General features: G+C 42.2%; 3 protein-coding genes and 2 non-coding genes across 5 annotated transcripts in view; 3 read left to right on the forward strand and 2 right to left on the reverse strand.

The window, feature by feature from the left end:
* Positions 1-6: 6 nt before the first annotated feature.
* On the reverse strand, positions 7-1,689 carry PHYBLDRAFT_148206 (hypothetical protein; the record flags this gene model as incomplete). The annotated part of the gene is made up of 3 exons (XM_018432036.1): positions 7-31; positions 63-1,349; positions 1,667-1,689. The coding sequence occupies 3 exons, from the start codon at positions 1,687-1,689 to the stop codon at positions 7-9; spliced, it is 1,335 nt and encodes a 444-aa protein (XP_018289037.1).
* PHYBLDRAFT_t178 lies at positions 1,584-1,657 on the forward strand. The gene has a single exon. It is a non-coding gene; the product is annotated as a tRNA-Val (tRNA).
* Positions 1,690-7,424: 5,735 nt separating the features above from the next.
* PHYBLDRAFT_171058 (hypothetical protein) lies at positions 7,425-9,646 on the forward strand (the record flags this gene model as incomplete). The annotated part of the gene is made up of 3 exons (XM_018436492.1): positions 7,425-7,491; positions 7,746-7,842; positions 8,212-9,646. The coding sequence occupies 3 exons, from the start codon at positions 7,425-7,427 to the stop codon at positions 9,644-9,646; spliced, it is 1,599 nt and encodes a 532-aa protein (XP_018289038.1).
* PHYBLDRAFT_t186 lies at positions 7,904-7,977 on the reverse strand. The gene has a single exon. It is a non-coding gene; the product is annotated as a tRNA-Val (tRNA).
* Positions 9,647-10,071: 425 nt separating the features above from the next.
* PHYBLDRAFT_171059 (hypothetical protein) overlaps positions 10,072-11,529 on the forward strand; it is a gene marked incomplete at both ends in the record, with an annotated part of 1,666 nt that continues 208 nt past the window's right edge. The window contains one exon of the mRNA XM_018436493.1: positions 10,072-11,152. Coding sequence (XP_018289039.1) covers positions 10,072-11,152 — 1,081 coding nt within the window. The remainder of the gene's footprint in view (positions 11,153-11,529) is intronic.

Below are 11,529 nucleotides of genomic sequence, written 5' to 3' on the forward strand. Positions count from 1 at the left end.
TCTCAGCTAGTTGGTCATCACTAATCCATCCCTGAGAGCAAAAGGAACGTGCAACAGCAAACTTGACAGGAGCCCTAATGAATTCAATGGCACGTAGCATACAATCATTGTAAACATGTATAGCTTTTGTTGCCCTATCATCAAGTGAAAGAGAGGCCAGAGCTGGGTCACGGAGGTGAACAGGGTCCAGAGGATCAAAGTTATCCAAAGTAGTAACACCATAACTCGCCAAGATAGTCTTGAGCTCAGGAGCATACTCATTATGTACAAGCATTCCCATCACCTTACGATCAGGATAGTGGAGATCCAGCACACGTGCATTGTCTATCTTTAATTTCCTAAGACGTTGACGTTGAGTACTAATGGGAAGACAGATAGCATTAGGTACATAAACAATTTGAAACCCCTGATCAGCATTTTCTTTAATTGTCATGCCACGAACAACAGCAGCAATGGCCCTAGCAGTTGGAGCCCTTTTACGTGGTGTTTTAGAAACGAAAGTCTTGGTGGGTTCAGTGGAATGATGGGTCTGGGATGCAGGAAGTGATGGAAAATCAGCCTGAGAAACAACTGGAACAGAGGCAGCAATAGTAGCATATTTGGATGCTGCAGCACCAACAGAAAAATCAACATTCTCCTTTGTCAAACGTGCAATAGTGGCGTTTGCAGTAGCAAGAGCCTTACGCAACTCAATGTTCTCTTTTTGAACAGCCTCCAATGCAGAAAGACGTTCATCATAAGCCTGGAAACGGTCCCAAATATCCTGAAGAGTGGGCATTACAGTTGGAAGAACAGGTGCAATGTCAGATTCAATTTCATGGATATCTGCCATGGAAATACTATGACCCAAGATGGAAACAGAAGGAGACACAACAGGCTCACTTGCAGAATGAACTTCAGGAATTTTGTGTTGGACTGCATTGATCAAAGATTGCATGGATGAAGCAGTAAATGTTGCACCACATTTGCATTTAAACTGTGGGCTACCAGTACGAGAAGTAGACCCATTAGAAACAATTTTGCCTGTAGTCTGGCAATGTGAACAGGACAAAACATTGTGCAATTTTTTAAAGTCTGCCTTGAGGCCAGACAAAATGAGAGCAGTGGGAGTAGGGCGGCCAGTGGAATTAATCACCTGTTTTTGGGAACCAATCATTGTTGGAGGAGCTTGAAAAAAAATTTCGTGGGAACCAGGAGCAGGCAAAGCAGAAAAAGAAAGGTCTGAAACTGGGACAAAAAAGTGCGAAGTTGATGGTAAAACACCAGAACCACCTTCAGAGAAGGAGAAAAGAGCTGGAGACGATAACAGAGGTACAGGCAATTGAGATGTAGTTGGAGATGCTGACAATCTTGAGTGATTTCGGCGCAGATGTGAAGATGATTGCAATGATGATTCCAACAATTTGAAAAAAAGTCAATTAAAAAAAATGAAAATTGGTAGATATATAAAAACAACTATGACAATCAATCCTGCTGCAAAAAACAGATAGGTTTGATATAGTAGTTATAGAGAAAAAGAGGTAAAAGTAAAACTGTGCTGGGTTTGACTTTAAAAAATAATTTGGTTGTGGAAGAGAGTGTGTGGTTTCTTGGTGTAGTTGGTTATCACGTCTGTCTAACACACAGACGGTCGCCAGTTCAAGTCTGGCAGAAATCATTTTTTTACGATTTGTTAGTGTTGTCGGACATTATTTTTGATGAATCCGAGAAATCGGGATAATTGACCGCAGCAGTTCTGTATGTCAAAGATACCTCATAGATAACGAACCGCAGTAATGTCTTGTAAAGATTAACCACAGTAACATCTTCTGAGCATCAACCGCAGTAAAAGGACTTCTCTTGTAATTAAATAGAGTATAATAGTTTACTGCAGATAATGCGCAGTATTAGTTTAGAAAACTATATAAGACAATTCAATTCCTATCAATAAAAGGCATCTTTGATCCTCTCTTTGATTTTACGTATACTCCTTGATCCCCAGTGGGTTTGACCTTTTGACTTTGTTATAGTAAAAGGAAGACCAACCCAGATCGGGAACGACAATTGGTAGCTGAAGCTATTTTTCCTCTAACAAGACCTTTGATGAATCCGGTTGAAAGACACCAAGACATATTTGATAAGAAGACCCTTAGCCAATTCGAGATTGAAGAACGAGTCCAGGACTTGTTACCCAGCGAATTAGTAAACGACTACAAGAAGAATCAGCGTGTTCCTCATATCCCTGAAGAACAGCGTATTAAGAAGACCCCTGCCCGAGAACAGAAGTGGACCGAACTAGCCACAAAACTAGCCGCAACCTTAACAGGAAAGAACAAACAAGAACAAGAAGAAACAATGGCCCCCCAAACCGCCACTCTAACAGCCGAAGCAATTGCTGCTGCCGTCGCCGAAGCAATGAAAGCAATCACGGTGCAGCAGGAGGCCCATGCTGAACGAATCAAGCAACCTGATTGCTTCCATGGAGAACGTTCTGCCACAGTAGTGGATGGTTGGCTGCGCACAGTCGAACGTTACACCAGATACTACAATTTTTCCGCAACAAAAGCCTGTGAATTTGCAGTGAATCTGTTGCGTGACAGAGCAGACACATGGTGGAGACGCATGGAAGTAAAGGACAAACATCCAACAACCTGGGATGAGTTCAAGATGGCTCTGTCGGGAGAATTCCGTCCAGTCTACTCACTACAGACGTCCAGGGACCGCCTTGCTCGACTATACCAAACGGGAACAGTCGCAGAGTACATCGACGCGTTCCACGACATCCAGTTGGAGTTGCCTGGAATGAACGATGAAGAAGCCCTCGACAAGTTTGTCCGCGGACTTCACCCCACCATACGAGGAAATGTTCTTGCCGCCCGACCTGTCGACGTTGACGATGCCTGCAACATCGCTTTGGCATATGCCAGTGGCCTCCACTTGGGGCAACAGACCAACTACGCACCCGTCCCCCAACCGTACCAACAGACGTACCAACAGCCGTACCAACAGCAGTACAGTGGTCCCGAGCCCATGGACCTGGATGCAATTCAAGGTCGCCGTAATAACTACCGATCTCGCCCCCCTCAGAAACATAATGTGGCTACTTGCCATTGGTGCGGCGAAGTTGGTCACTTCAAGAGGAACTGTAGGGATCGATTAGCAGCGATTAGACAGTTAGATGAGGCACGTAGCAAGAAGCAGGGTTTTCGCGAAACACAACCGTAACGGGAGGTCGGTTGTGTTCAATGGAAGAAAAATCCTCCCCACAGGCTAATAATATTAGCGAAACTAGCGAACCAGAAATTAATAAAGACGTGTCTGAACAGTATACAAATGTTACCAATGAAGAGCCTGAGACTCTGTCTGAAGAAAATTGTGACCCTTGTCTCACCGCTGACCAACATTTCTTAGAAGATCTCCATGCTGCCATGGACACAGACTTGCCCTTATACGCCGCTATACTTGACGGACAACAAATCCTGGTGTTAATTGATAGTGGTGCTAGTGCAAACTATGTATCACCCCAGATCGCCCATTTGGCCACACACATTTTGGATATACCCGGACGATCAGTCGAAACTGCAGGAGGACACAGCATTAAGATCCATCAGAAGGCAACATTAAACCTCTCTTTAAATGGATACACTGACACCATCGATGCTTTTGTATTTCCCACTAAATTCGACTTGATTCTTGGCCGCACTTGGTTGCAAATGGCTAAACCCGTCCCAGATTGGCATGTCGATAGCTGGTCTTTACATCGTGATGAACAAGAATTTATTTTGCGTCCTCATGGGCCCCGTCCTACTAAACCTCACCTAAACTATCTGATATCTGCAAAACAAATTGAGAAACTCTCTAGGAGAGAGGAGGCAGAATGCTTTTTGTTGCACATTAAGACAGAAAAAGAAATACATAATGATGAACACTGGATGAAATTAGTAAAAGAATTCGAGGACGTTTTCCAAGACGGTTTACCTGGATTACCGCCGAACCGTGACGTCCAACACGTTATAAACACTGGAGATGCCTACCCTGTCAATAAACCGCCATTCAAAATGAGCCCTCGAGAACTCGACGAATTACAGCAACAACTAAAGGAACTTCTAGACCTCGGCTTAATTCGTCCGAGTTCTTTGCCATGGGGTGCTCCAATTTTATTTGTTAAAAAGAAAAATGGTGAGATGCGCATGTGTGTTGATTACAGAGCCCTGAACAAAGTTACTATCCGCAATAACCATCCATTGCCACGCATCGATGAGTGTTTGGAACGCCTTTGTGGAGCAAACCATTTCACCAGTTTGGACCTCAAAAGCGGTTACCATCAAGTGAGAATTCAAGACTCAGATGTGCCAAAAACCGCCTTTAACACCCGATATGGCCAATACGAGTTTCTGGTTCTTCCCTTTGGTCTCACCAATGCCCCACCGACGTTTCAGCATCTTATGAACAAAGTTCTTGGAGATTGTTTGGATAAGTTTGCCTTAGTCTATTTGGATGATATCCTAATCTTTAGCACGACACCAGAAGAACACAAAGAACATGTACGACATGTGTTAAACCGACTACGTGAAGCGAAATTAATTGCCAACCTTAAAAAATGCGAATTTAACAAAAACGAACTAACTTTCCTTGGATTCAACGTATCTGCGCAAGGCATCTTACCATCGCCAGACAAAGTAAAGACTATAAAAGAATGGACACCGCCAACAAATGTACAAGAAGTTAGACAATTTATTGGCCTTGCACAGCACTACCGCCGCTTCATCCCTGGGTTTGCTGGAATCGCTGCGCCCTTAACAGACTTAACTAAAGGGACAGGACCAAAACGACGGCCTATCGTTTGGACGGAGACATGCCAGGAAAGTTTCGATTTACTAAAAGAGAAAATGAGTACTGCACCTGTATTACTTGCCCCAGACATGGATAAACCATTCCGCATTGAAACAGATGCTTCAGATTTTGGTGTTGGTGCCGTATTAATGCAAGAAGACGAAAACGGAAGTTGGAAACCATTAGCGTTCGAATCGAAAAAACTCTCCCCTGCCGAAAGATCGTATCCTGCTCAAGAGCGCGAGTTACTTGGTATTCTACATGCCTTGCGTACTTGGCGCTGCATGATCAAAGGAAAACCGTTCACTGTATTCACCGATCACTTACCACTCAAGTATTTTCGCAGTCAGGTTAAGCCCACGCCTCGCCTGATAAGGTGGATTTCTGAATTCGAGCTGTATGACCCGATAATTCAATACAAACCAGGCAAAGACAATGGTGTCCCTGATGTGCTCTCTCGTCTCGATGGCCCAGAATACGATGCAACATTAATTAAATCAATGGAACCAGAATACCTGTACACCATACCAGACTCACAAACGTCCGACTGGCCAAAATTTTATGCACGAAAAGAAGATGAATGGCCAGAAGACATAAAAGAATTACTCCATCGGCAACGCAATAAGTTTGTGGTCCACGACCAAAAGGTTTTCCGTCTCGTTAAAATAGGTGACACGGTACAAGAAATTCGTTTTGCACTGTTTGCCAAGCGTGCAGACTTAGTAAATAATTTCCACAATGGTTTCGGACATGCTGGAGAAACAACGGTGTATGATTTAATGAAGAAGCGTTGGTGGTGGCCAGCCATGAGAAGTCAAATTCAAGAATGGTTATCGAAATGTCATCAATGTCAATTGGCCTCAAACGCAGAACGCAACATACACCATGCCCCTTTGGAACCATTGGATATCCCCCCTGCTTTCTCTCGTTGGCATCTCGATTTCATTGGAGAACTTCCCACTACAATCAACGGAAATCGATGGATTTTGGTTGCCGTCGACTACGCTACGAATTGGCCAATTGCACGTGCTGTTCCTGCTGCTACGGGCGAAGCCATCGCCAACTTTTTGTACAAAGAAATAGTCATGCATTTTGGTTGCCCAGACGAAATTCTGACAGATCGTGGTGCAAACTTTATGTCACATATTTTGAGCTTTTACATTAAGAAAATTAAGCTCCATCATAAATTAACCTCAGCATTTCACCCACGTACTAATGGAAAATGTGAAAGGTTAAATGGTGTTCTTAAACAGATGTTACGTAAATATGTACATGGTGCCATTCACCGGTGGGACGAATATCTGGAAACAGCACTTTGGGCTTGCCGAATCAGAAAGCATCGTACAACTGGGTTCAGTCCATTTTTCTTGACTTATGGCCGCGAACCTCGTATTCCTGGCGATCCCCTACGTCCATTTATGGATACATCTATCCCTGACGACCCGACCCTCGTATCCGATGGCGCTATCCCTTTTCTTCATAATCTCCAACAGGCTCGCAAAAATGCTGACGCTCGAGTAACCGCCAACAGCCAACAAGACAAGGAACGATGGGATTCGATCATGAAACCTCATCAGTTCGCAATCGGTGAACATTTGTTGTTGCGGCATGAAAACAAATTTGGACTAGAATATAACTGGATGGGCCCATATATTGTAGTAGATAAAAATTTCGATAAGAATATATACAAGCTCACAACAATGGAAGGTGTCCCTTATACTTCTTGGGTTCATGCTGACCGTCTCAAAATAGCCAAATCCAACGATTTCGACCACACCTGGTATCACCTGACCGCTGCTCGTAACAATATGCGACGTGATCTGGCCATAGATTCCTCTTCCACCTTGCCGTTCTCGATGATAGAGTCTACCAGAGTTGACCGAGGACGATCAACAGTTTCGAGAGGGGGTGATGTCGGACATTATTTTGATGAATCCGAGAAATCGGGATAATTGACCGCAGCAGTTCTGTATGTCAAAGATACCTCATAGATAACGAACCGCAGTAATGTCTTGTAAAGATTAACCACAGTAACATCTTCTGAGCATCAACCGCAGTAAAAGGACTTCTCTTGTAATTAAATAGAGTATAATAGTTTACTGCGGATAATGCGCAGTATTAGTTTAGAAAACTATATAAGACAATTCAATTTCTATCAATAAAAGGCATCTTTGATCCTCTCTTTGATTTTACGTATACTCCTTGATCCCCAGTGGGTTTGACCTTTTGACTTTGTTATAGTAAAAGGAAGACCAACCCAGATCGGGAACGACAGTGTTGTGCTTGATTTTTGTGTAGGACATTATTTTGATGAATCCATAAAATCTAAAGATAGTTAACCGCAATATAATGACTATTTCTTTAATTAAATATAAATAATAACTACTGCGGATAATGCACAGTATTAGTTTAGAAAATTATATAACACAATTCAATTCATATTAATAAAAGGTATTTTTTATTCTCTCTTTGATTTTATGTATACTCCTTGATCCCCAGTGGGTTTGACCTTTTGATTTTGTTATAGTAAAAGGAAGACCAACCCAGATCGGGAACGACATTTGTAATATAAGTTCTAGTGACTTGTTACAATAAAAGAAGCATGAATTAGAATGATTATTCATCAGTTTGTAATTTTAGAAATTTGTAATCAGTTTATAATTTTTAAGTCTCAGTCTGGTATTTCTTTTCTGGCACTTGTAACTAAGTTGCAGAATCAATTCCACTGGGGATCGTTAAGTTTTTAAGAATAGTTTTTAGATAAGAAAATGAAGATGCTTTTTATTAAATATATTTCTTGACTATTTATAAAAAATGATAATTGATTTCTAGCTAAAAGAATAGCTATGATAATATGTCTTAGATGCCTTTTGTCTAGTAATATCTTCTACAAGTATATTCACTATCTTAAACATCTAAAACGTATATCAAAGACCAATTGGCAAAAGTCAAGATCTTTTATCCTAAAAAGTCAACCATTACTGGTTGCTTGCAATTCCCGATTTTGGACACCGATGTCAACTCTGACAGGTTAACCATCTCCAAAATTTATGGATTCATCAAAATAATGTCAGACATAAAAGTTAAAAAATGATTTCTGCCAGACTTGAACTGGCGACCGTCTGTGTGTTAGACAGACGTGATAACCAACTACACCAAGAAACCACACACTCTCTTCCACAACCAAATTATTTTTTAAAGTCAAACCCAGCACAGTTTTACTTTTACCTCTTTTTCTCTATAACTACTATATCAAACCTATCTGTTTTTTGCAGCAGGATTGATTGTCATAGTTGTTTTTATATATCTACCAATTTTCATTTTTTTTAATTGACTTTTTTTCAAATTGTTGGAATCATCATTGCAATCATCTTCACATCTGCGCCGAAATCACTCAAGATTGTCAGCATCTCCAACTACATCTCGATTGCCTGTACCTCTGTTATCGTCTCCAGCTCTTTTCTCCTTCTCTGAAGGTGGTTCTGGTGTTTTACCATCAACTTCGCACTTTTTTGTCCCAGTTTCAGACCTTTCTTTTTCTGCTTTGCCTGCTCCTGGTTCCCACGAAATTTTTTTTCAAGCTCCTCCAACAATGATTGGTTCCCAAAAACAGGTGATTAATTCCACTGGCCGCCCTACTCCCACTGCTCTCATTTTGTCTGGCCTCAAGGCAGACTTTAAAAAATTGCACAATGTTTTGTCCTGTTCACATTGCCAGACTACAGGCAAAATTGTTTCTAATGGGTCTACTTCTCGTACTGGTAGCCCACAGTTTAAATGCAAATGTGGTGCAACATTTACTGCTTCATCCATGCAATCTTTGATCAATGCAGTCCAACACAAAATTCCTGAAGTTCATTCTGCAAGTGAGCCTGTTGTGTCCCCTTCTGTTTCCATCTTGGGTCATAGTATTTCCATGGCAGATATCCATGAAATTGAATCTGACATTGCACCTGTTCTTCCAACTGTAATGCCCACTCTTCAGGATATTTGGGACCGTTTCCAGGCTTATGATGAACGTCTTTCTGCATTGGAGGCTGTTCAAAAAGAGAACATTGAGTTGCGTAAGGCTCTTGCTACTGCAAACGCCACTATTGCACGTTTGACAAAGGAGAATGTTGATTTTTCTGTTGGTGCTGCAGCATCCAAATATGCTACTATTGCTGCCTCTGTTCCAGTTGTTTCTCAGGCTGATTTTCCATCACTTCCTGCATCCCCGACCCATCATTCCACTGAACCCACCAAGACTTTCGTTTCTAAAACACCACGTAAAAGGGCTCCAACTGCTAGGGCCATTGCTGCTGTTGTTCGTGGCATGACAATTAAAGAAAATGCTGATCAGGGGTTTCAAATTGTTTATGTACCTAATGCTATCCGTCTCCCCATTAGTACTCAACGTCAACGTCTTAGGAAATTAAAGATAGACAATGCACGTGTGCTGGATCTCCACTATCCTGATCGTAAGGTGATGGGAATGCTTGTGCATAATGAGTATGCTCCTGAGCTCAAGACTATCTTGGCGAGTTATGGTGTTACTACTTTGGATAACTTTGATCCTCTGGACCCTGTTCACCTCCGTGACCCAGCTCTGGCCTCTCTTTCACTTGATGATAGGGCAACAAAAGCTATACATGTTCACAATGATCGTATGCTACGTGCCATTGAATTCATTAGGGCTCCTGTCAAGTTTGCTGTTGCACGTTCCTTTTGCTCTCAGGGATGGATTAGTGATGACCAACTAGCTGAGATTGTTCCCCCACGACCCACCAAAAAAGACTTGGACATCTCTATACATACTGCCAGCATCACCATCCCTTCATTCTCTGATCTATGAATCCAGTAACAATTACATTATGGAATGCAAATGGTCTTGCAAAACAGACCATACCTACGATCCTTTCATATGCTCCACTTACTTCCCTTCTTTTTATCACTGAAACGTGGCTTTTGTCCCCCCATTGTTATCCTACTTCTTGGCAGCAGTACCATACCTATGGTCAGTCTGTCCCCAATGCTAGCCGTGGCTGCATGGGTATTTCTCTTCTTGTAAATCCTTCTTTCCCTTACCCCATTTCTATTGTTCCTTCTTCTTCTCCTTATGTTCTTTCTTGTATTGTATTTGATTGTCTTATTCATTGCATTTATCTTCCCCCTTCTCTTTCTGATGACGATGCAATTTCTATTCTTTATGACCTCCCCCTCTCTTCTTCTTCTATTCCTTCTTCTAACACTATTTTTTGTGGTGATTTTAATTCACGTATGGGATCCTTTCTTGGTGACCATGCTATCACTTCGCAAGGAACTTCTTTTCTTCAGTGGATCCAGGCAACTGGTCTCACTTGTTGGAATGAATTACTTGCATTTGGTATTCCTATCTTTCTTTCTGGTAGCTCTGGTACCTCACGTTCCAGTGTCATTGATTTATTTCTTTCTACGTCCCCCCTTCTCAATCCTTCTATGCAAATTTGTTTTGATCTTTCTTTAGGCTCTGATCACAAAATGGTCAACCTCACTTTCACTCCCTATGTTTTACCTCCCCCTCCCCCTACTAACCATCCGCGCCTACTTTGGAATCTTTCCAAGCTTGCTCAGCCTGACACTCTCAAGATCTACATTGATACAGCTTCTGGGTCATTGGACAATCTGACAGAGCAGTTCAGTGCTTTCCTTTCTTCTTCTCCTCCTCCTGTAGATTCTCTGTGCTCTGCTTTTGCTCAAGCTATCTATGATGCTCTGGACACTGCTGTTGGTCGTCGTACACCACGTATCATGCAAAAGTACTGGTTCTGGTCAGTGGATCTTCAAGAAGCAATGGATCTGAGAGAACGCAGCTACCAACACTGGCGTCATTCTAGTGGTTTGCAGAAGGCTATATGCTGGATGCGCCATCAGGATGCATGTCATGCTGTTAGGTTATCAGTCCAGCATCGTCGATGTGAAACATGGAAAGAATTCTGCAACAAATTGGCAACACAAGACTTTGCAAAGACCACAGCAACAATGAAACGTATTAAAAGCCATCATCAAACCAGTCCTGTCTTTGTGGATCCGGGTGGACCTCAAGTAGCTGCTAACAAAATGGCTGATCATCTTCAACAGATTTTCTCAGGTCAATTTCTTCCTGTACGCCGCCCTCCAGACCAGACAGTGATGATTTCATCACCAATTGCAATTGATGAATCGTGTCCTTTTACTCATCTTTCTGTAGAGAGTGCAATTCTCAAGCTTCCTACACGCAAGGCTCCTGATGTTGACCATCTTCATGCTGAAATGCTTCACCCAATTGTTAAGCAAGTCTCTCCTGTTCTTTGTCTTTTGTTCCAGCTTTGTTGGCAATGGGGTTCTGCACCTCTTGCATGGCGTACTGCACAAATTGTCCCCATCTTTAAAAAGGGTGATACTCATGACCCTGCTAACTATCGTCCCATTAGCTTAACGTCTATCCTGAGAAAAGCCATGGAATATTGTCTACAGTTTCCTCTTGAAGATGTGTCTCCAACAATTGATATTGCACAGGGTGGATTCCAACGTCAACATAGCTCCCTTGATCAAGTTCTTTGTCTCCATGAGATGGTCCATCGTCACACAGCTCTATTCAAAGCACCACCAGTCTTGGCTTTTCTTGATATCAAGTCTGCATATGACACTCTTGCTCGTTCTGTAGTATAGACATTGTTACGTCCTCTTGCCTCTGATGCTATGTTAGCTTTGTTACAA

Source organism: Phycomyces blakesleeanus (genome assembly GCF_001638985.1).
Source record: "Phycomyces blakesleeanus NRRL 1555(-) unplaced genomic scaffold PHYBLscaffold_17, whole genome shotgun sequence".
NCBI classification, from domain to species: domain Eukaryota; kingdom Fungi; phylum Mucoromycota; class Mucoromycetes; order Mucorales; family Phycomycetaceae; genus Phycomyces; species Phycomyces blakesleeanus.